The sequence below is a fragment of the Anabrus simplex genome, chromosome 2 (assembly GCF_040414725.1).
Source record: "Anabrus simplex isolate iqAnaSimp1 chromosome 2, ASM4041472v1, whole genome shotgun sequence".
In the NCBI taxonomy this organism is placed as follows: Eukaryota; Metazoa; Arthropoda; class Insecta; order Orthoptera; family Tettigoniidae; genus Anabrus; species Anabrus simplex.
The window spans coordinates 290,144,552-290,170,107 of NC_090266.1; the positions used below are offsets into that span (position 1 = coordinate 290,144,552).

At 38.9% G+C, this 25,556-nt stretch overlaps 1 protein-coding gene across 2 annotated transcripts in view; it reads left to right on the forward strand.

Moving 5' to 3' along the window:
- Window positions 1–25,556, forward strand: part of Nipped-B (Nipped-B cohesin loading factor) — an 804,192-nt gene that overhangs the window by 484,565 nt on the left and 294,071 nt on the right. For both annotated transcript variants that reach the window (XM_068226150.1, XM_068226151.1), the window contains one exon: window positions 24,004–24,235. In XM_068226150.1, coding sequence (XP_068082251.1) covers window positions 24,004–24,235 — 232 coding nt within the window. The remainder of the gene's footprint in view (window positions 1–24,003; window positions 24,236–25,556) is intronic.

Here is a 25,556-nt window from a genome sequence, read left to right on the forward strand (position 1 = left end):
GATTACAATTTACAGTGAAGTGAATGTACTCTCCTAAACTCTAGCGTACATGAAGTGATACAGAACTGCCAAAGGCAAACCCCAAGATAAATGTATTAAATTACAATCTACATATGTAGTGAAATAAGTAATGGGAATGCCTCGAAAACAAACAGGGAACCCCAGCAGAAAAGCTAAGGCGTCGTAAATTATTAATTTGGCGAATCTAGGTTAGGCTAGGGCAGACTCCTATACGAAATAGCAACCGAACATTACGGAAATTTTAACCAGAACGGAAAGTAAGAGTGCTTACCCGAGGGTGCCCCATCCTGGAAGCGAGGCGTAGCACACGACTCAGACCAACACAGACTAAAGGCAGATCAGGCCAAGACAAGACCGAATTATTGCGAACGCTGCGTCGCTCACTATATACAGTAAGAGTCTCGCTCATCCGACCTTCGCTTATCCAACATTCTGTGTTATCCGACACTATAGACTTAACTTGAACTTTTGGTGGAGACTAAATTCAGGGACACCTGATGTGGAAGGTGCGAGCGTGGGACAAGCACTGGCCTGACCGCTGGCGGTAGGACCGTGTGTGTGTGTGTGTGTGTGGTTTTTTTTTTCCCAAGGAGAGGTGCAGTGAGTCTTCAGTCATTGTTCATTGTAGTACAGGTTGGGTATGGATGTTATAGTTTTCATATCCTCTGTGAGTATGGCAAGTAAATGGAAGAAAGTGATTGTTTCTATGGAAGACAAGTTGAGTGCATTAAAGAGACTGGACAAAAGGGAAACTCTTCAAAAAGTGGCTTCAGATTATGGTGTTGGGCGTGTTACAGTGGGAGACTGGAAAAAAACAGGGAAGAAATTGAAAAGAGGTGCTCTACCAGCGCATAGAAAAATAATGAAAAAGTGTGAGTACAAGAAAGTAAGTGAAGCACTATTTCTTTGGTTCACTCAACACCGGGAAAAGGGCTGCCAACATCTCGCCCCATCCTGCAAGAAAAGGCGGTGTATTTCCAGAAGGAGTTTAATGAAGGGCACCCTAATTTTACTGCCAGTGCTCGGTGGCTTGATCGGTGGAGAAAAACTGTCTGCTAAATCCGATGAGGTTGCGAAATTTAACAAGGAATTTCAGGAAATAATTCTTGCTGAAGGATTAACCGGTGATCAGGTTTTTAATTGTCATGAGACTGGGCTAAATTTCAAGATGCTGCCATCAAAAACTCTCGCAATCGAAGCCAAGACGTCTGCACCTGTATATAGCTTAGTAAGGAAAGAGTTACTGTTCTTGCCTGTAGTAATGTTACTGGGAACTTAAAAAGCAAAATTGCTTATGATCGGTAAAGCAAAGAAGCCTAGGGCATTTAAAAACATTTCTGTTAATGCTCTTTCAGTCCATTACACGAATGGGAAGGCTTCCTGGATGTCTGCTGACATCTTTAAAGATTGGTTTTTTACACAGTTTGTTCCAGATGTAGAAAAATTGCTAGCTTCGAACAATCTCCCTAGAAAAGCTCTTCTACTAGACAACGCTCCATCATACCCAAATGAAGAGCTACTTAGAAGTGGTGACATCAAAGTCATGTTCCTCCCTCCTAACGTGACATCATTATGCCAGCCAATGGACCATGGTGTCCTGGACACATTGAAGAGGAAATATCCGCGGAAACTCCTTTCATCCCTGATAGAGGTAATGGAAAACGGCAACGAGTCTTGGGAAGAAGATGAAACAACGACAATAGCTAAGTCTTGGAACATATTGTTGAGTGAGGTTGAACATCGAGAGGATGTAGTACAAGAAGACATGGAAAATGTTGTGACCTTGCTGAATTGCATTCGTGGCTGTGAAGATGCTACGGCTGATGATTTGAATAAGTGGTGTGCACAAGATAGCTGTTTGAACTAACTGACCCTGATATTATTGATTTTGTGAATGCTAATGAAAGTGAGGATGATGAAGAAGAAGAACGACGAATTACAGAGCAAAAGGAGAAAACGATGACTCACAGTGAAAAATTAAGTGCATTGGAAGTGGCCTTAACCTACGTTGAGCAACTGCCGGAAGCAAGCGCAACGGAGGTGTTGATTTTTCGTCGATGGTGGGATCTCGCAGCAAGAAAACGTGGATCAGCAGGCAAGCAGACATTGTTGACAAGTTTCTTTTCGTAAGACATTCGGAATGTTTTCGTTCAATACTGCATGTACTGTACAATTGAACTGATAATTCAATAAATAGAGTACCATAAAACATGTCATTGTTTTTGTACTACAGTATAGCCTTCCTGTTCGTTTCAGTTCATTTTCAAAGTTATTCTGTACTATCCGACATTTTCGGTGATCCGGCGTACTCCAGGTCCCGTTTAGGTCGGATAATCGAGACTCCACTGTATAGGAAAACTGGCCTTGGAGTAGCCAATCAGAATGTATGCGTCCGCCCATCCCCTCCTAGGTTCACCAATCACAATTCCTACTCCCGTCGCGAAGTTTAACTAACATTCTCGAATACACGTTAGCGAATCTTCCATTTCCAGAATAGTTAGAAAAATCCTTCTAGAAAACATAACCCACAAAAGGCACACACCCTGTTAAACAATTTTCTAGATACTTCCAGTAAGTACAGAATAGAAATCTACTATTTACAAATACATATGTTACAAATATTACACAGTACAGGTTAGGTCATTACAAATAAAACATTATATCATACTTTACAAATAAAGTCTTAAAAAACACTTTCCACATCCACTATATTGATCACCTGTGACAGAAATCATTGTTTATAGCTTTGCATACGGTGGAGAAAAGCATTATGTCATTGTCAACATACCATTCAGCATGAAGCATTCTGCAGGCTGTGGAAAGTGTATAAAAGCAAAATTGCAGATAAGAAGAAACAATGGTTGAAGGACCAATCAGAGCAAATAAACAAGAAATGCAGAATGAATCGAATGGAAAAAATATGGGAGAGAATAAATATGATCAATAAAGGAGGGAAGGGATTGAAGAAAAGAAATATTGACTATGTAAAGTGGGTGACATATTTCGGCGAGCTATTAGGAGGAAGGGACGATTGGGAGTATAAGGAAAGAAAACAGACCTTGTGGTCTAATGTGGAAGTAAGTATACAGGAACTAGATAGGGATTTTACGATAGAAAAAGTACAGGGGGTGATTGGGAAACTGAAGTTGAAATCAGCGGGGGGAGGAATGGTATTAGTAATGTATGTTGGAAACAAATAAGTAAATACGGTCTGATGGTAGAAGGAATTGTAAAGCTATTCAACAAGATTTTCAACGGGGCGAAGGTACTGAAGGAATGGGAGTATGGGATAATATGCCCAATATATAAAAAGAAAGGGAATAGAGATTTACCTAATAACTACCGAGGTATAACTCTTTTAGATTCATTGAGCAAACTTTACACAGGAGTATTAGCTAATAGACTAAGGGACTGGGCTGAAAATAACGGTATAATCTCAAAATACCAGGGAGGATTTAGAAGGGGGAGACAAACAATATATATAATATTATGATTGTAAAAATGCTAGCCGAGAAATACACGGTACGGGGAAGTGGCAGCATATTTTTGGCAGCGGTCGATTTTGAGAAAGCGTTTGATACAGTAAGCAGAAGGGCGTTAATAGAAAAATTAGGGAGGCTGGGAGTTTCTAGGAAAATGATACGTGCAATAGAGGTGCTGTATCACAGAGTATATAGTAGCGTTAAACTAGAGGACAATGTAATAAGTAAAAAGATAGAGTGTAAGCTGGGACTCAAACAAGGATGTAAACTATCGCCCATATTATTTATATTATTTATAAATGATATACTGGATGAACATGGAGGGGCAAGGTGGGCTGTACCAGCGGTGAGTAATATGGAGATCCCAGGCCTGATTTTCGCGGACGATATTTTGCTAATGATGCTGACTAGGGGTGAATTGAAGAAAAGTTTGGATAAATTAGTAGATTACGCAAATAAATGGTCGTTGAAAATTAACTATAATAAAACGAAGGTGATGATTGTAAGTAAGAGAAGGAGGGTAAAAAAAAAGTGAAGGAATGGTGGGTACAGGGGGCAAGAATAGAGGAAGTAGATAGATTAGAATATCTAGGAATGATACTGAATAAAAAAATGAGGGAGGGAAGACCACATCAAGAGATGCAAACTTAGAGGGATAGCAGCCCTCGCAGCAATAAAAATTCTAGTAGCCAAGTACCCAGGAGTAAGCTATAAAATACTCAGGCTAATACTAAAATCTCTGGTCCTGAGCAGAGCTTTATATGGGGTTGAATTGTGGGGATTAGAAAAGAAAAGGGTCGGCCTGAATCAAATAATATATAAATTCAGTAAGGCTGTTATGAGGCTACCGCAGTGTACAGCCAATGTGGGGGCATTAATCTTATGCGGAGAGTTTATCGAGTTAAACTGTGTTAAAAGGGTATTAAATTATTGGTCCGGGCTAAGATGGGGAGGCGGTGGTTTTCTGATGCAGGAAGAATATAGATATGAACTGGAATGAATGTATGATGAGAGTTGGTTAGCAAAAATCAAAAGTTATGTTGAGGAATTGGGTATGGGATATATCTGGCGAGAGGGATGGAAGGGGAACAATAGCAGAATGCAGAGGATTAAGGACATTCAGATGCAGAATTGCTTGGAAGAATGTAGAGAAAGGCCGTCACTCAGCTTATTCTATAAGGTCTACCAGATCTCCTACTTAAGTATAAGATTTGGGGATGGAAGAGTTAAGGGTGGGTTATTATGGAGGTTGTTAGGGCTGCATAGAAACACAGGATGGATCAGAAGCAAAGAGAACTCTCAGTGCATACTATGCAAGGCTAAGAATGATGATTTGCATTTACTTTGTATAGGAACGGAGAAACTAAGAGCAAAATTTCTAAATACAAAGCAACAGAAAATGTGTAGAGAAAAAGATGAGCAGAAAATTATTATATGGGTAGCGAAACAGTGGAGAAACGACAGCGGCCTGAATAAGTTCTTATGTGCAGTGAAAAAGCACTGTCTGAGAGAAATACGAGGTAGTATATGATGCAAGAACTTGGAATGTAAATAGTGGAGTAGATAGCATAAATAGGTCAGTAGGAGATTGGCACTCAGCACTTTAAATGTTAGGAACGTCAGCTTGTAGTAATAATTTCATTAGACATACTGACAGGGTAGGATGCAGATGTAGGTTTACATTGTTGCCACAGCTTGCTCCTTTATCATCCTTTGTCTTATCTTGATTGTAATGTAGCATCAGTAATTTACAAGCATTATAATCTTATTATTATTTGCAGGAAGCTAGCAGTATGATACTCAGTTGTATACATTTAAGCAAGTGTGTATTTCTCACTATTCACGCATAGTAGGGGATGGTAAGGAGTGAGGGACAAGGGAGAACAGGGCATAACCGTAAGAGAGTGGGTGGGACGGGCCCACCCAAAATATGTAAAAGAAGGGAGAAATGTGAGAAGTGGGATAAGGGAGGAGAGCGGCTCCAGCTTTACGTGGCCGGCTGCAATGGAATGGTGAGGGAAATGCACTGTCATTTGGTAAAGCTGTTGGGGTCTTTCTTAGGGCCTCACGGATAGGGTCGGTCGTGTCATCATCGGGAGGGCGGCTTCTTCTCACCAGGGGTGCTGGCACAGCCGGGCAGTAGCGGTAGATTGTCCTTAATATTAGTTTTTGTTTTTGTTTTATTATCCCTTATTGTTCATTTAATTTTTTAAAAAATATTAATTGTACACGAGGGGCGTGACATGTAGGTATTCAGGATGACTGCTGTGATGACCCTCCTCTGGGAGTGTCACGTTTCCAGGGTATCCAATGAACCTAATGGCATGTCCAGAAATTTTGTATTTCTGTTTTTCTTATTTTGTTGTCAGCAGACCTTGTGAACATGTATTGGGGCTAATTCGCCTCTTATGTTCAATAAATACATAGATCATCAAAATACATACCATTCAGCGCTGTATTTCTTTTTATCTTTCTTTTAGTGTGGCAGCGCTAGTATTTCCTGCGATCCTCATGACTTTTTTTCTCTGAGACTTGCACATTACAATGTAACGAAAACTAGAACTATGCTTCCTTTGTTCTTCCTCTGAGGACTTTCTGGATCTCCCCTACATCTTTCAAACAGTTCAGATATTTCAGTTATGAACCAGGAGTAGTAGAAGCTTCAATTTCCATAGATTCTCCTGTGAAACATACATTCCTTCTAGAACAACCTCAATTAACAGCCTTTCCTGCAATGCCGCAAGACAAAGCCTACAGTGGAAAAGTGCAAATATAGACTACAGGTCATTAAGAAACTAGTTAAATACGTGGAACCCCGGTCACTCAGTTTTTATGACAAACTTTTAAAATGGCCAACTACAGAGCGTGCTGAAATTCAAAACATTTAAAAAGGGCCAGGTACTCTTGCGTTACCTATCAGACAGCCATGTTTTCAGTGTTTTATTGTTTGTTCTTGTAATCTTTTTTTTAGGGATATTTCTTCCATTTAGTTAAGCATTACTAATTTTTAAGTATCGTAGGAAGCCTTAAAGTTTGAAGTAATGATGGTAGGTACAATATGTGGATCTGAAAAAATTTTCACCCTACAGAAACATTACTATTTGGTTAGGGATACATTTCAGTTCCAAATTTGTATTGAATCCAAAAAACTAAACAAATTTACCTTGTTGTTTTGAGTCGTCAGTCCTTAGACTGCTTTGATGCAGCCCTCCATGCCACCCTACCATGTGCTAACTTTTTTCATTTCTACATAACTACTGCAACCTACATCTGCTCTAATCTGCTCTAATCTGCTTGTCATATTCATACCTTGGTCTACACCTACTGTTTTTACCACCTACACGTCTTTCAAATCTAACTGAACAAGTCCTGGGTGTCTTAAAATATGTGTCCAATCATTCCATTCTCTTCTCGTCAATTTTGCTAAATCTATCTCCTCTCACCAATTCTATTCACTATCTCTTTATTCGTGATTCAATCTATCCATCTCACCTTCAGCATTCTTCTGTAAAACCACATTTCAGAAGCTTCTATTCTCTTCTTTTTCTGAGCTAGTTATCGTCCATGTTTCACTTCCATACAATGCCACGCTCCACACGAAAGTCTTCAAAAACATCTTTCTAATTCCGATATCAATGTTTGAAGTGAGCAAATTTCTTTTCTTAAGAAACCTCTTCCTTGCTTGTGCTAGTCTGTATTTTATGTCCTTACTTCTGCCATCGTTAGTTATTTTACTACCCAAGTAACAATATTCAACTACTTACTTTAAGACTTCATTTCCTAATCTAATATTTCTTGCATCACCTGCCTTCGTTCCACTGCACTCCATTACATTTGTTTTGGACTTATTTATTTTCATTTTGTACTCCTTACCCAAGACTTCATCCATGCCATTCAACAGCTTCTCGAGATCTTCTGCAGCCTCATATAAAATAACAATATCATCGGCAAATCTCAAGGTTTTGATTTCCTCTCCTTGGATTGTGATTCCCTTTCCAAATTCCTCTTTGATTTCCTTTACTGCCTGTTCTATTAAACATTGAAAAGGAGGGGGGACAAATTGCAGCCTTGCCTCACTCCTCTCTGGATTGCTGCTTCTTTTTCAAAGCCCTCGATTCTTATCACTGCAGACTGATTTTTATACAGATTGTAGATAATTCTCCGTTCTTGGTATCTGATCCCAATCACCTTCAGAATCTTAAATAGCTTTGTCCAATCAACATTATCGAATGCCTTTTCTAGATCTACGAATGCCATGTACGTGGGCTTGTCCTTCTTGATTCGATCCTCTAAGATCAGACGTAAAGTCAGGATTGCTTCACGTGTTTCTACATTTCTTCGTGAAGCCAAATTGATCTTCTCCCAACTTCGCTTCAACTTGTTTTTCCATTCTTTTGTAATAATACGTGTTAAAATTTTGCAGGCATGAGATACTAAACTAATGGTGCGGTAATTTTCACACCTGTCAGCACCGGCTTTCTTGGGAATAGGTATAACAACATTCTGCCGAAAATCGGATGGGACTTCTCCTGTCTCATACAATACACTAAATGGAATAATCTTGCCAGGCTGGTTTCTCCTAAGGCAGTCAGTAATTCAGATGGAATGTCATCAATTCCAGGTGTCTTGTTCCTATTTAGGTCGCTCACAGCTCTGTCAACTCTGACCTCAAAATTGGGTCTCCCATTTCATCTGCATCAACAGCCTCTTCTTTTTCGAGAACCAAATTATCTACTTCTTGTCCGACTTTTTGGCTGAATGGTCAGCGTACTGGCCTTCGGTTCAGAGGGCCCTGGGTTCGATTCCCGGCCGGGTTGGGGATTTTAACCTTAATTGGTTAATTCCAATGACACGGGGGCTGGGTGTAAGTGTTGTCTTCATCATCATTTCATCCTCATCACGATGCGCAGGTCGCCTACGGGAGTCAAATAGAAAGACCTGCACTTGGCGAGCCAAACCCGTCCTGGGATATCCCTGCACTAAAAGCCATAGAACATTTCATTTCATCTACATCTTTACCTTGATACAACTGTTGGATATGTTCCTGCCATCTTTCTCCTTTGTCTTCTTTCCCTACAAGTTGCTTTCCATCTGACTTGTTAATATTAATGCACCTAGATTTCCTCTCTCCTAAGGTTTCCTTGATTTACCTGTATGCAGCATCTACCTTTCCTAGCACCATACAGCCTTCGACATCCTTGCACTTCTCCTTCAGCCATTCTTCCTTAGCTACCTTGCACTTTCTATCCACTTCATTCTTTAATCGCCTGTATTCTTTTCTCCCTTCTTCATTTCTAACATTCTTGCATTTTTGTCGTTCATCAATCAGGTCTAGTATCTCCCGAGTTATCCACTGATTCTTATTTGATCTTTTCTTCCTTCCTAATATTTCTTCAGCAGCCCTACTGACATTTTACATGAGTATCCACTCGTCCTCTATTGTGTTTCCTTCAGCTTTTTCATTTAGTCCTTGTCAACATGTTTCTTGAAACAATCCCTCACACTCTTTTCTTTCAACTTGTCTAGATCCCATCTTTTTGCATTCTTTCCTTTCTTCAATTTCATCAACTTCTGATGGCATTTCATGACCAACAAGTTGGGGTCAGAGTCCACGTCTGCTCCTGGGAAAGTTTTGCAATCCAACACCTGGTTTCTGAATCTCTGCCTAATCATAATGAAGTCTATTTGATACCTTCCAGTGTCTCCAGGTCTCGTCCACGTATGAAGCCGTCGTTTGTGGTGTTTGAACCAAGTATTAGCAAAGACTAAATTATGATCAGTGCAGAATTCAACCAACCGACTTCCTCTTTCGTTCCTTTGTCCCAATCCGAATTCTCCTACTGTATTACCTTCTCTTCCTGGGCCTACCACTGCATTCCAGTCTCCCATCACAATTAGATTCTCGTCACCTTTTACATATTGTATTGCGTCTTCTATCTGTTCATATATTCTTTCGATTTCCTAATCATCCGCTGAACTAATAGGCATATAGACCTGCACTATTGTGGTGGGCATTGGTTTGGTGTCTATCTTGACGACTATATTCCTTTCACTATGCTGGTCGTAGTAGCTTACCCGCTGCCCTATTTTCTTATTATTAAACCAACTCCTGCATTTCCTCTGTTTGATTTTGTGTTGATAATTCGGTAGTCGCCTGACCAAAAATCCTGTTCTTCCTGCCAACGTACTTCACTTATACCAACTACATCTAACTTTAGTCTATCCATCTCCCTTTTCAGATTCTCTAACCACCGAGCTCGATAGCTGCAGTCGCTTAAGTGCGGCCAGTATCCAGTATTCGGGAGATAGTAGGTTCGAAACCCACTGTCGGCAGCCCTGAAAATGGTTTTCCGTGGTTTCCCATTTTCACACCAGGCAAATGCTGGGGCTGTACCTTAATTAAGGCCACGGCCGCTTCCTTCCCACTCCTAGCCCTTTCCTGTCCCATCGTCGCCATAAGACCTATCTGTGTCGGTGCGACGTGCAACTAGCAAAAAAAAAAAAAAAAAAAAATTATCTAACCTACCACAACGATTCAAACTTCTAACATTCCACTCTCCAACTCGCAGAATGTCAGTATCCATCTTCCTGATGATTGCCCCCTCTTGTGTAGTCCCCACCCGGAGGTCCGAATGTTGGACTGGTTTACCTCCGGAATATTTTACCCGGCAGGAAGCCATCATCAGTACATCATTCATACAGAGAGAGCTGCATGTCCTCGGGAGTTAGTTACAGCTGTAGTTTCCCGTTGATTTCAGCCGTGTAGCAGTATCAACACAGCCAAGCCATGTTGAGTATTATTACAAGGCCATATCAGTCAATCATCTAGATTGCTGCCCTTGCAACTTCCGAAAGCCTGCTACCCCCCTTTTGATGAACCATTCCTTAGTCTGGTATCTCTACAGATACCCATCCGATATGGTTCACCTGCGGCTCTGCTATCTGCTTCATTGGGACACACAAACCTCCCACCGCGGCAAGGTCACATGGTTCACAGGGGAGGAAATTTACCTTAAAATTGGTAAATTGGTCTAATTTTAGTTTATTTTCCTTAGGGAAATTGAAATTCAGAGCTGAAACGACTTATGTCATTTTTATAAAATAGCTATTTGAAAATAATTATGATATGATATACAACTGCATACTGTCAGATATATACCTACTTCCTCAAGATGGCGTCCGGGAATAGTCGTGTGTCGGTATCGCTCCGTGTCTTTTGTCTATTAGTAGTGTTCAAATGTTGTATCACATCCGTTCGAGTTTGCCTCCGGGATGAGAATGTGCTAGACTTCGACGTGAAATATGGAAACCATTGGAAAAACGCTTTTGTGAATGGTTCGGAGCTTCGTATTTTGCCCCACATGCTGGCTTTAAATGGAGCTATGTATCTGGTGACATCACAACTGGTGGCCTGTCTGCGAGAAAACATCAGACGGACTTTAGCCCAAAGATATCTGGTTCAGCAATTTGTGTGCTTCTATTGGCTTTGTCCGGCGACATACATCTGAACCCTGGACCCCAGCATGACAGCAGTATGAATTTCTTCTGCCAAAATGTAGGGAGCATGTGTAATTCTTTGACTGACTTTAACCTCGCTTTCAGTGACGCCAGCAAAGATTGTATTTGTATAGTTGAAAGTTGGTTAAATGATTCTGTTGGTGGTAATGAACTGTTGTCTACTGATTACTGTGTGTTTCGTCAAGACAGACATCTGGTCCATAGTAGCAAAGTGATAGGAGGAGGGATTATGATTGCTGTATTTCTGCTCTAACGCCAGTTTCCCGGCCAGAGCTGGCGGGAGACTGGGAGTGTCTCGTGGTCAAGGCCACCCCAACATCAGGGAGGTCTGTGTTTATAGTGTGCTGCTACCTGCCACCAGACGAAGTGACTGCTAGGATGAGTAATCTTCGAGCAACACTGGCCAACGTCACAGTTGTTTTAAACCCGCAGGATATCCTTGTAGTTTGCGGAGACTTTAACATCAGGCAGTTGGCGTGGAATCGTGGTCCTGTTATAAAACAAAGATGTGCGGAAGTCTTCTTACTTCTTGAAATCGTCAGTGAATTCGGACTCAAGCAAATGTGTCACTTCCCGACAAGAAACAAGAACATCCTGTACCTTGTTCTAATCTCGGATCAATACTGTGGACACTTGGACTGCTTTCAGATGGAAAAGGTAATTACATCCGACCATCGAGTTGTAGAATTCACTCTATCTTTACCGCGAGTTATCCGCCTTGTACTGCAGAGGAAGTTAATGTTCACATGGGCTAAGGCCGATTTTCCTCAAATGAGAGATCTCCTTTCGTTGTGTCCCTGGAATTTAATCGAGGACTCCGTCGACGAGGCGTTAACCATTTTCTTCGACTTCCTTCGCGCTGCAATAAAAGGCACTGTACCGTCCCGGATAGTTCACCCGCGGAAGTACCCATGCTGGTACGACTCTGAGGTAATAGATAAATTAAAAGGAGAGGGCAAGAAGGAAGTTAAAAAAAAACAGGCCATAATAGTGATTATGTGCAATTTTCGACCATACGCAGTGAATTTAAGCGTCTTCAGCTAAAAAAATACAGAAACTATGTAACTTCGATGGAATCGAAATTAGCTGCCAACCCGAAGTGTTTCTGGAATTTTGTAAACAACAAACGCAGGTTATCTTGTCTGCCATCTACTATGCTTCAGGACGGGAAAGAACTACAGGGCAAATGGAGCATCTTGGACAGTTTTGCAGATACTTTTGAAAAGTATCGCTCACCTGCCGCACAGTGTAATCTATCCACACGTCCGTGTGTGATATAGGGCTAACTTCAATAGTGACCTCTCCAGAAGAGGTATCTTCAATTCTTGCTTCTTTGGATACCTCCAAATCATGTGGTCCAGGTGACGTACCCGCAATAGTATTGAAAGAATTTGCATTTGAGCTTGGTAGGCCACATAGCATCATAATAAATATGTCATTCTCGTCAGGGTATTTTCCGTGTGAGTGGAAGAAAGGTTATGTCTTACCAGTGTTCAAGAAAGGATACAAAATGGTGTTTGATAACTATAGACCTGTTGTGTTATTGTCCCTAATTTCAAAGGTGGCAGAGAAGATCGTGTATAAGAGATTGTACAGTTCATTTTCACAGTATAATAATATAGCGCAGCACGGTTTTGTACAGAAACGCTCTACCATGTCCAATATGGCGGTGTATATCAATTTCATTTCAGAATCTGTCGATAGGAGGCAACAAGTGGATGTTGTTTCTACGGACTTCTCCAAAGTCTTTGATTCAGTTCAACATGATGCTCTACTTAACAAATTGTCAGCATATGGGATAGGAGGAAGTGCTTTGGAGTGGATTAGAAGCTATCTAACTAATAGTGTTTGCGTAGTAAAAGCTGATGGTATTATGTCAAAGCCGTACCACCCTACTTCAGGTGTCCCCCAGGATCTTTACTGGGCCCTCATTTCTTTGTCATATTCATAAATGATAAAACATCAGTTATACAACACAGTAATTGCCTTCTCTATGCTGACGATCTAAAGATCTTTAAGGTAATCAATAGTGAGTTGGACTGTAGGTTGTTACAGTCTGACTTAAACCTACTAAGTACCTGGCGTAAAAAGTGGCTGCTTGGTTTGAATATTTCAAAATGCAACGCAATTACATTTTCACGCAAGTTGGGACCAGTAAATTACCATACTATTTATGCAATTTCCGAATAGCTCGTGTGAATGATATAAGTGATCTTGGTGTGACACTTTCAAACTGTTACGGTCTTTCCTTCGAGAAACATTTAGACAAGATTTCTAGGAAAGGGTTTAAATTACTTGGCCTTCTGAAAAGAAATTGTGCTGAATTTGTTTCTGCTAGAACTCTAATAACTTTGTTTTGCACTCTAATCAGGCCATCGTTAGAACACTGTTGCGAGGTGTGACTGCCTTTTCAGCAGTATTTAATACAAAACTTGGAAAGAGTCCAAATAAGGTTCATGAAATGTATCAGCTACAAGGGTTTGGGTATTTCTTTCTCTTCGTCCGATTACGAGTCTTTTTGTGAGACTATGAGCATGAGGACATTGCACTCACGCCACAGATGTGCCAGTGCCCTCTTTCTTTATAAGTGTCTAACGAATAGAGTGCATTGCTCAACATTACTGGAGCTGATTCCATTACATGTTCCTTGTCGCAATACTAGGCAAAGGTATATTTTTCATCTGCCTAAAGTGCGAACTGTGGCTCGAGCTAACTCATGGCTTGTGAGGGCACTAATATCACTGAATGAGGTGGGTGAATCAGCGGACCTTTTTCACTCACCCCCTGTCTAAAATCAGACATGCCCTATTGACCTCAGGAATGTAAGGCCCTATCTGTAAGGTGTGTAAATATGTAAAAGTTACTACATGTAGTTTAATAATGTCGATTATTTAACAAGATTAAATTTTATTTATTTATTTATTTATTTATTTATTTATTTATTTATTTATTTATTTATTTATTTATTTATTTATTTATTTATTTATTTAAATATTTATTTATTTATTTATTTAAGGTTTTGTAAATATGCATATAAAAAGATCTCTAGATTGAGTTTGAACTTGGTTATTATTTTAGGAAATTAGTGTTATTTATTTGTTGTATATTATGTTTTATTGAATCATCTTTAATTGGGAAAATAACCTGTTGATGATAAATAAATCTATTGTATTCTATTCTATATAGCAGCTGGTAATAGTCTGTAACAATACATATGTGTCTTATGCATACTGGCCATCATTTTGAGACTATAGCATTTTTTCCCCTCTCCTGAAAAGTTACAAGAAGTGACATAATGCCCTTGAACTCTGAACAATTCATTTGTATTCACCATATCCATTGATCATAATTACCTTTTTATACTCTACCTTGTCTCTCTTACCAACCCTATGTTATTACCTAATAGTCCTACTTTTACAACCTTCCCTTCTATTGCCTTAATTTTTAACTCTGGCAAAAATAGCTTCTTGATCAATTATATCATTGGTAGCTGTTACGAATACATTCTTCAAGCATAAGGCTATTCACCGCTACACATGGGAGGCTAGGGGTACCAGATCCATAATAGACTATATCTTAACAGACTTTGAATTCAGGAAATCTGTTGGGAATGTACGAGTTTTTCGTGGATTTTTCGATGATACAGACCACTATCTGATCTGTAGTGAACTAAGTATCTCTAGGCCTAGGGTAGAGAAAGTGAAATCTGTCTGCAAACGAATAAGGGTAGAAAATCTTCAGGACAAGGAAATTAGAAGTACATGGATATGATTAGTGAGAAGTTTCAAACAGTAGACAGTAAGCAGGTTCAGGATATAGAAAGTGAATGGGTGGCATACAGGGATGCTGTAGTAGAAACAGCAAGGGAATGCCTAGGAACAACTGTGTGTAAAGATGGGAAAAGGCAAACATCTTGGTGGAATGATGAAGTGAGAGCAGCCTGTAAACGTAAAAAGAAGGCTTATCAGAACTGGCTCCAAACAAAGGCCGAGGCAGACAGGGCTTTGTACGTAGATGAAAGAAATAGAGCAAAACAAATAGTTGTTGAATCCAAAAAGAAGTCGTGGGAAGATTTTGGTAATAACCTGGAAAGGCTAGGTCAAGCAGCAGGGAAACCTTTCTGGACAGTAATAAAGAATCTTAGGAAGGGAGGGAAGAAGGAAATGAACAGTGTTTTGAGTAATTCAGGTGAACTCATAATAGATTCCAGGGAATCACTGGAGAGGTGGAGGGAATATTTTGAACATCTTCTCAATGTAAAAGGAAATCATCATGGTGGTATTGCAAACAGCCAAGCTCATGGGGAGGAGGAAAATGATGTTGGTGAAATTATGCTTGAGGAAGTGGAAACGATAGTAAATAAACTCCATTGTCATAAGGCAGCAGGAATAGATGAAATTAGACCTGAAATGGTGAAGTTTAGTGGGAAGGCAGGGATGAAATGGCTTCATAGAGTAGTAAAATTAGCGTGGAGTGTTGCTAAGGTACCTTCAGATTGGACACAAGCAGTAATTGCACCTATCTATAAGCAAGGGAACAGGAAGGATTGCAACAACTATCGAGGTATCTCATTGATTAGTATACGAGGTAAAGTATTCACTGGCATCCTGGAAGGGAGGGTGCGATCAGTCGGTGAGAGGAAGTTGGATGAAAACCAGTATGGTTTCAGACCACAGAGAGGCTGTCAGGATCAGATTTTCAGTATGCGCCAGGTGATTGAAAAATGCTACGAGAGGAAAAGGCAGTTGTGTTTATGTTTCGTAGATCTAGAGAAAGCATATGACAGGGAACCAAAGGAAAAGATGTTTGCCATACTGGGGGACTATGGAATTAAAGGTAGATTATTAAAATCAATCAAAGGCATTTATGTTGACAATTGGGCTTCAGTGAGAATTGATGGTAGAATGAGTTCTTGGTTCAGGGTACTTACAGGAGTTAGACAAGGCTGTAATCTTTCACGTTTGCTGTTCGTAGTTTACATGGATCATTTGCTGAAAGGTATAAAATGGCACGGAGGGACTTAGCTAGGTGGAAATTTAGTAAGCAGTTTGGCCTATGCTGACGACTTGGTCTTAACGGCAGACTGTGCCGAAAGCCTGCAGTCTAATATCTTGGAACTTGAAAATAGGTGCAATGAGTATGGTATGAAAATTAGCCTCTCGAAGACTAAACTGATGTCAGTAGGTAAGAAATTCAACAGAATTGAATGTCAGATTGGTGATACAAAGCTAGAACAGGTTGATAATTTCAAGTATTTAGGTTGTGTGTTCTCCCAGGATGGTAATGTAGTAAGTGAGATTGAATCAAGGTGTAGTAAAGCTAATGCAGTGAGCTCGCAGTTGCGATCAGCAGTATCCTGTAAGAAGGAAGTCAGCTCCCAGACGAAACTATTTTTACATCGGTCTGTTTTCATACCAACTTTACTTTACGGGAGCGAAAGCTGGGTGGACTCAGGATATCTTATCATAAGTTAGAAGTAACAGACATGAAAGTAGCAAGAATGATTGTTGGTACAAACCGGTGGGAACAATGGCAGGAGGGTACTCGGAATGAGGAGGTAAAGGCTAATTTAGGAATGAACTGGATGGATGAAGCTGTATGCATAAACCGGCTTCGGTGGTGGGGTCATGTGAGGCGAATTGAGGGGGATAGGTTACCTAGGAGAATAATGGACTCTGTTATGGATGGTAAGAGAAGTAGAGGGAGACCAAGACGATGATGGTTAGACTCGGTTTCTAACGATTTAAAGATAAGAGGTATAGAACTAAATGAGGCCACAACACTAGTTGCAAATCGAGGATTGTGGCGACGTTTAGTAAATTCTCAGAGGCTTGCAGACTGAACGCTGTAATAGTCTATAATGATAATGTATGTATGTATGTATGTATGTATGTATGTATGTATGTATACAGTAACTACTACATCCTATGTTTTCTCTAATCTGCTTGTCATATTCGTACCTTGGTCTGCCACTATCGATCTTACCACCTACACTTCCCTCAAGAACCAGCTGTACAAGACCTGGGTATCTTAAGATGTGCCCTATCATTCTCTCTTTTCTTCTGGTCAAATTTAGCAAAATTGATCTCCTTTCACCAACTCGATTCAGTATCAATTAATTCGTGATTCTATATACCCATCTCACCTTCAGCATTATTCTGTAACACCACATTTCAAAAGCTTCTATTCTCTTTCTTTCTGAGCTAGTTATCATCCACGTTTCACCTCCATACAATGCCACGCTCCAGACTAATGTCTTCCAAAACATCTTTCTAACTCTTATATCAATGTTCGAGGTGAACAAATTTCTTTTCTTAAGAAAGGCCTGCCTTGCTTGTGCTACTCTGCATATTATGTCCTTTTTAATTCTGCCATCATTAGTTATACTACCCAAGTAACGATAGTTGATTTTGATTTTGATCTATGTTCCTTTAAGACTTCATTTCCCAATCTAATATTTCCTGCATCACCTGACTTTCTTCGACCACACTCCATTACTTTTGTTTTGGACTTACTTATTTTCTTTTTGTATTCTTTCCCAAGACTGTCCTTACCATTCAGCAATTTCTCCAGATCCTTTGCAGAGTCAGATAAAACAACAATATCATCGGCAAATCTCAGCGTTTTGATTTCCTCTCCTTGAACTTTGATACCCTTTCCAAATTCCTCTTTGATTTCCTTTATTGCCTGTTCAAATATTGAAAAGGAGAGGGGACAAACTGCAGCCTTGCCTCACACCTTTCTGGAGTGCTGCTTCTTTTTCAAAGCCCTCGATTCTTATCACTGCAGACTGATTTTTGTATAGATTGTAGATAATTCTCCTTTCTCGGTATCTGATCCCGATCACCTTCAGAATCTCAAACAGTTCGGTCCTATCAACATTATCAAATGCTTTTTCTAGATTTATGAATGCCATGTATGTGGGCTTGCCCTTCTTAATTAAATCTTCTAAGATCAGACGTATAGTCAGGATTGCTTCACGTGTTGCTGCATTTCTTTTGAAGCCAAATTGATCTTCTCCCAACTCAGTTTCAACTTGTCTTTCCATTCTTCTGTAAATAATATGTGTTAAAATTTTACATGTGTGAGATACTGAACTAATGGTGCAGTAGTTTTCATGCTTGTCGGCACCAGCCTTTTTGGGAATAGGTATAACAACATTTGGCGAAAATCAGATGGCACTTGTCCTGTATCGTACATCTTACACACTAAACAGAATAACCTCTCCATGCTGGTTCCGCCTATGGCAGTCAGTAATTCTGAGGGTATGGCATCAATTGCTTGTGCCGTGTTCCTACTTAGGTCTCTCAAAGTTCTGTTGAATTCTGACCTCAAAATTGGGTCTCCCATTTCATCAGCATCAACAGCTTCTTCTTGTTCCAGAACACTATCTACTTGTTTACCTTGATACAACTGTTGGATATGTTCCCGTTATCTTTCTGACTTGCCTTCTTTCCCTAGAAGTGGTTTACCATCTGAGCTTTTGATATTCATACAGCTACTTTTCCTTTCTCCGAAGGTTTCCTTGATTTTCCTGTATGTAGCATCTATCTTTCCTAGGGCCATACCACCTTCAACATCCTTGCACTTCTCTTTCAGCTGTTCTTCTTAGTTGTCCTGCACTTTCTATCTACTAGATTCCTTATTCGCCTCTATTTTTTTCTGTCCTAATTTTTTGCATTCTTGTACTTTTGTCGTTTGTCAGTCAGGTCTAGTATCTCTTGAGTTATCTATTGTTTCTTAGGTGATCTTTCCTTTCTTCCTAACTTTTCTTCAGCTGCCTTACTGATTTCATTCCTCATGACTCTCCATTCTTCGTCTACTGTGTTTCCTTCAGACTTTTCATTTAGTCCCTGTGTTACATGTTCCTTGAAACAATCCCTAACACTATAGACTTGATATAGGCTTTTGGGCTTATGCCATGTCAAGAAAATAATGTGAAATTCTTTACGTTTTGCAAAGAACTCTGCTCTGTGTCATCAGAAGAAAATCTTGACCGTCCACGAGAAAGGCTGCTTAAACAATGAGCTTTTGAATTTAGATGTTATAATAGAAGTGGAAATGGTAGGTTCATTCGTCACCAGATGGTTCCCCGGGTGCGGTACAGCGCTATCATTCGAAGCGGAAGTGTGAAACCCTTTAATATCTCCAAAATCACTAGTCAGATTTGCAAAATAAACACATCAGTGAACTTGTTGCCCAGTTATTAGTTGATTGAGAGAGTGGCTGCATGGTTAGCTGCCGGCTTGCATTCGGAAGATATTGGGTTCGAACACCACTGTTGGCAGCCCTGAAGATGGTTTTCCATGTTTTCCCATTTTCACACCAGGCAAATGCAAGTCGATCACAGGATACTTGAGGTGGACAACTTAGCTGAATAACCCTGTATTTCAGAGCAAAGAAATACTGCATACTATACAACGATTTCACAATAATAAAGAAGGCATGATACTAACTGATAAAATAACTACATTACAGTTCTTGTTAGCCGTATCCTAGTTATAAAATATTTGGAGTGACAGTCTAACTGAAACTGTAGAAATTTAGTTACACTAAATACATAGATTATTATTATTATTATTATTATTATTATTATTATTATTATTATTATTATTATTATTATTATTATTATTATTATCATAATCACATACAAACAGAAATGAAAACTGCTCTTTAATATTTGAATATCAAAAGGAGTACACAAGGATTGCAGTAAAATAATCACACTACAATTCTAAACTGTACTTAAGCCTATCCTAATTACGGGAGGTTAGCTGAAACAACAGAATTGTAGTGACACAGATGCTGATACAGAGTTATTAGATAAGATAATCAGCTATGTAAGCAATACGGAAAGGAATGTGATTGTAGCAGGTGATCTCAATTGCCAAATGTCACTTGGGAAGGTAATGCAAACAACAGGAAGCATGACCAATAAATAAATAGTAATTACATTAATCTGGGAAGGGCAGGTAAATCAGAAAGTTGTGGAACCAACAAGAGGGAAGAATATTCTGGACGCGGTGCTGATAAAACCACATGAGCTCTATAGAGAAACTGAAGTAATAGATGGTACTAGTGATCGCAAAGCTGTTTTGTCATAATTAAAAATAAATGTGATAGGCAGGAGGGTCGTCAGAGTAGGACTATTTGACAGTACCATATGGCTGATAAGACAGGCGTGAGGGAGGTTTTAAGAAGTAATTAGGATTGGTGGAAAACGGTAAATAAAATGTAATCTTTCTGTGGGATTGATTTAAAGCGGTTGTTGAGAAATATCGAAATGGGTATATACCTTTAAAGGTGGTAAGGAATGGTAAAGACCTTCTATATTATAACAGGGAAGTAAGGAGACTTAGAGGGAGGTGCAGGTTGGAAAGAACTAGAGATAGAAATGGTTGTGAAAGTAAGGAGAAATTGAAGGAGCTTACAAGAAAATTGAATCCAGCAAAGAAGTCAGCTAAGGATAATTGGCAGTCATAAAAATTTTAGTGAAAAATGAAAAGTATGTTTGGGTACTTCAAGCTAGAAACAGGTTCCAGGGAGGACATCCCAGGAATTATTAATGAAAGGGGGGTGTGTATGCGAGGATCTACAGAAGGTAGAAGTATTCTGTCGGCAGTAAGCCGATGTAATTATTGTTGATTAGAAGGAAAATGTCTCGATAGAAGAAGTGGCTAATACTTACGAAGTATTGAAATTTACCTATGATAGCAGACGTTTACAATAAGATACAAAAGGTGAAACTTAGAAAAAGCACCTGGAATTGATAATATTTCTGGGGATATGCTGAAGACAATGGGTTGGGATATAGTACATATCTGAAGTACTTATTTTATTACTGTTTGCATGAAGGAGCTATACCATATGAATGGAGAGTTGCTATAGTAACCCCTGTGTATAAAGGAAAGGGTGATAGACATAAAGCTGAAAATTACAGGCCAGTCAGTTTGACATGCATTACATGTAAGCTATGGGAAAGCATTTTTTTTTTATTATATTAGACATGTTTGCAAAATTAATAACTGGTTTGATGAAGGCAGTTTGGGTTTAGGAAAGATTATTCCACTGAAGCTCAACTTGTAGGATTTCAGCAAGATATAGCAGACATTCTGGAGGTCAAATGGACTGTATCGCTATTGACTTATCCAAGGCATTTGACAGGTAGGTCATGGTAGACTACTGGCAAAAATGAGTGCAATTGGACTAGACGAAAGAGTGACTCATTGGTTGGCTAAATTTCTAGATAATAGAACTCTGAGAATTAGAGTTGGTGAAGCATTACCTGATCCTGTAACCATTTAGAGGGGAATTACCCAAGGCAGTATTATTGGACCATTATCTTATATATATAAATGTTATGAGTAAAGAACTGGAATCAGGGGTAAGGCTTTGTGCAGATGATGATATACTGTATAGTGGTAAATAAGTTAGAAGGTTGTAAGTAACTGCAAATATACATCGACAGTGATCGATGGTCATGATGATCATGTTTGTTGTTTAAAGGGGCCTAACAGCTAGGTCATCGGACATTGAGAATGTTCTGAGATGGACAGCAGGCAGTGGTATGATGATAAACATGGTTAAAAGTCAGGTTGTTAGTTTCACTAATAGGAAAAGTTCTCTCGGTTTTAATTACAGCATTGAATGAGGTGAAAGTTCTCTATGGGTGTCACTGTAAATACCTAGGTGTTAATATAAGGAAAGATCTTTATGGGGGTATTTTGGGGTTGTAGTAAGGATGTAAAGGAGAGGGCATATAAGTAGTATGTTCTGAGCTGTCAGTGGAGAGATGGCGTGGAATGACATTATTAGAGCAAATAAGTTTGAGTGGTCTTTTTAAAAGTAAGAAAGACCACAATATGCAAATAAAGTTGAATTCAAGAAGTCTAATTGGGGCAAATATTTGTTTATAGGAAGAGTAGTTAAGGATTGGAATGATTTACCAAGGGAGATGTTCAATAATATTTCAAATTATTTGCAATTATTTAAGAAAAGACTGGGTAAACAACAGATAGGGAATCTGCAACCTTGTCAACTGCCCTAAATGCAGGTCAATGGAGATTGATTGATGATTGAGAACTAAATTGCTAGAGAAACTTGTTTTCTCCTGCGATCCAAGGATTGCACAATGATAAAGCGAGCAAGTTATTTTTAAATAAAATAACTGCACTATTCTAAGCTGTGCTTAGGGGTATGCTAATTACAATAGCTCAAGTGAAACAGCAGAATTATAACTGCAATTAAATGGTGAAAGAACACAGGTACAAAGTAGGCTGAAGACCTGAACTACGCAGAACTACAAATAAAATAATGCAGGAATCGGCTGGTTATGTGTTATTGTTCTTTTCTTGACGGTATACAAACAGTGCAGTATTTGAATATGAAGAGCAGCAATAATTACTAATAATTATAACATAATAGTAATATTTAATTGAAACTATACAAATATATTTTAAACTAAATACATAGCTGGATTATGATTATTTTAACCTACTATGCTCTAATAGAAATTGAAATATCAAATAGATCACACAAGGATTTTGCACCAATAAGGCAAGGAAGATACTTTCTAATAAAATAGCTACACTGCATTTCTAAACTGCACTTAGTCGTATCCTAACTGTAACAGGTTATTTGAATCAATAAACCTGATGTTAAAACTAAATAATCGATATATAGGTCAATTAATTTTTTCTACTACACACTAACAGGCGTTAAAACTGCCCTTAATTTCTGGAATATCAGAGGGATAAGGGAAGATGTCTAAGAGAGTGACTCAGTAACTTCACTCGAAACTATGTTGGAGCATAAATTACAATAATATTGAAATGTACAAATGAACTGATTTACTCGATTGTATGTCAACAGCATAAACTTGAAGTGGATAGCAGCAGTTATTACCAAGAATGCAAAGATCATTTTCTATACCTTATATTCTCTTTAATTCTTTTTTTCTTTAACCTAATTTACAATGCTACTTATATTGTTTGTTAAAAGAAATTATTTCCGACATAATAGTTGCAGTGTATTTGAAAGTGCTCTGTGAAATATAGTGTTTAGTATCTATATGAATATAAATGGAAAAAAAGGGTAGGTTACAATAACTTGTCTTTATAAGTACCCTACCAAGAAAACTAATGATATTTAAACAAGGAGGAATGGAATGTTATCTCCTATATTCGCCAACCCAGATATGAAACAAAGTAAACCTAACCTACAATGCCTACAGTACATAATGTACTGAACACCAACAGAACTACTCAACATTAAACAAGGCAAAACTTTAAAAATTACCACTAATCTTGATCACTGCCAGCAAACACCAACTTAGATTGTTTATTACACTAACTGAATCACTCTCAAACAAAATTTTTCTGTTATGCTAAGTAACACATACTTTATCACTACTAAAGACAGAGCACCATCAAGAGCTGACCATTGACTAACATGTCTGACAATGGCTATCTGCCGCACCTTGTAAAATTACATTCATATTTTGGTGATGTAGTTTTAGTTAGTTCAGATCTTGATGAGGGATTGTGAGAATAGCCATTAGGCCATTTACAGTACTGGAAATCTGAAAAACACCGGGTGAGTTGACTGTGCGGTTAGGGGCGCGCATCTGTGAGCTTGCATCCTGGAGATAGTGTGTTTGAACCCCACTGTCGGCACCCCTGAAGATGGTTTCCTGTAGTTTCCCATTTTCACACCAAGCAAATGCTAGTGCTGTAAGAGCGCTTCCTTCCTGCTCCTAGGCCTTTCCTGTCCCATTGTCACCATAAGACTGGGGGGGGGGCTAATTGTGAAAATAAGAGAATAACCTGTATATTTTTGTGAAACGAGAATAGTTCCTTCAGAATTGTTTCGAAGTGTATCAGATTCTTAATTGTTGCTTTTTTTAATTGTTTGTTGCAGTTATATTCCTAAATTTCAATGTGATATTTAATCCTTTAGTGATCACATTCTGTTTTCTCTTTAGGATGATGATGAGGATGAGAGTAAACTCTGGCTTGAGTTAACGATGGAAAGAGTCATGAGAGCTGTTGATGCATCGCTTACCTCTCTTTACATTTTGACTTCTCCGAATATGCCAAAACGGATTTACCTTGAAGATGTTATTGATAGAATTGTTGTGTTTATGAAGTACCAGCTCCAGAATACTATCTATCCATCATTTGATCCAGTGTACAGAGTTGATAGCAAAGTGAAAGGTGAGTTTGGTTTATTTTAATGATCCTGACCTGTAAACATATTCTGTTTGTTCCTAAATACTCCAGTCAATTATGGATTCTTATTAGGTTTTTCTACTGTTCCATCAGTTTCAGGAAATGTCCAGTAAAAGCAGGCTTGTTTTTTAAGTATGATGTTATCTGGGAGTTAATATTTCTTGCAAAATATTAGTGTTTTGTAGTAATATAACTAAGGAATTATACAAGATAACATTTATAATATATATGAGATATTTTATTTCATTCAAATATTAGTTACATAATGATGTGCTGTCAGATACAAGGGAGTACGCTACTTTTTTTAAATATCCTTATTGAAATGAAAGAACATATTATAGAATGAAGATTTACTAGCATTTTATTATTTAAATCAAAGAATTTCATTTTTGTCCGTATTGAACTGAGAATGGAAGATAGGAAACTTAAAAGGGTCCACCTTTTCAATACAAATAAATGTTATAGTTTATTTACAACATATATTTACACTTGGAACTAGTTTCGACGCTGTTTGGCGTCATCTTCAGCCAAAATGTGGGAAATAGGCTAGCATGTAGACATTTATATTACAAGGTGTTACATTAGTGTGATTAAATGAGAGAACATGAAGATGCGAAGTACAATGTCAGTTTCAAAGTGGTCATGAAGGGTGAGTCAGAATTGTATAAACATGAGATAACATAATCACACTTTGGCGACTATGAGACCCGCCGGCGGGTCACGCCAACTCTTTACTTCTGGACGGCGAGACGCGCCGGCGGTCTCACGACACATTATATATACTGGAGCCGTATCGCGCGCCGTTCACAGATTATGCTTTCGTCCTTTCTGGTTCGTCACTACAGAAGGCATACTAATTTCGTTTACAGTGGGACATGCAGGGAGTACATAGGAGCTAAGATAATTAAGAAATTATTCAATATGGTTGTTCCATTACTCAAATCATTTTATATGAAGAAAAAATATGTACAAATATAAGAATAGACACACATTTAACATGTTGCTTCACAACACTACGTTCGATCAAAACAAACAATGCTGCATAAAGAACGCCAATTTCAGTGAGGTCACCGGCGGGTCACAGAGTACGCGCGAACCCCGTGCGTTACTTGTGGACGATGAGACCTGCCGGGCAGTCTCAGCACACAGTGCACACAGTACACCCTAACGCCAACATGCTGCACTTAATATGTCTAATAGTATTTAATATATCCATTAGAGTTCAAGTATCTCTGATTTTTCACTTTGTTCCTAATGAATAAACTCGGAAAACAATACGCCGTCGTCAACGTGTTACAATAAAACA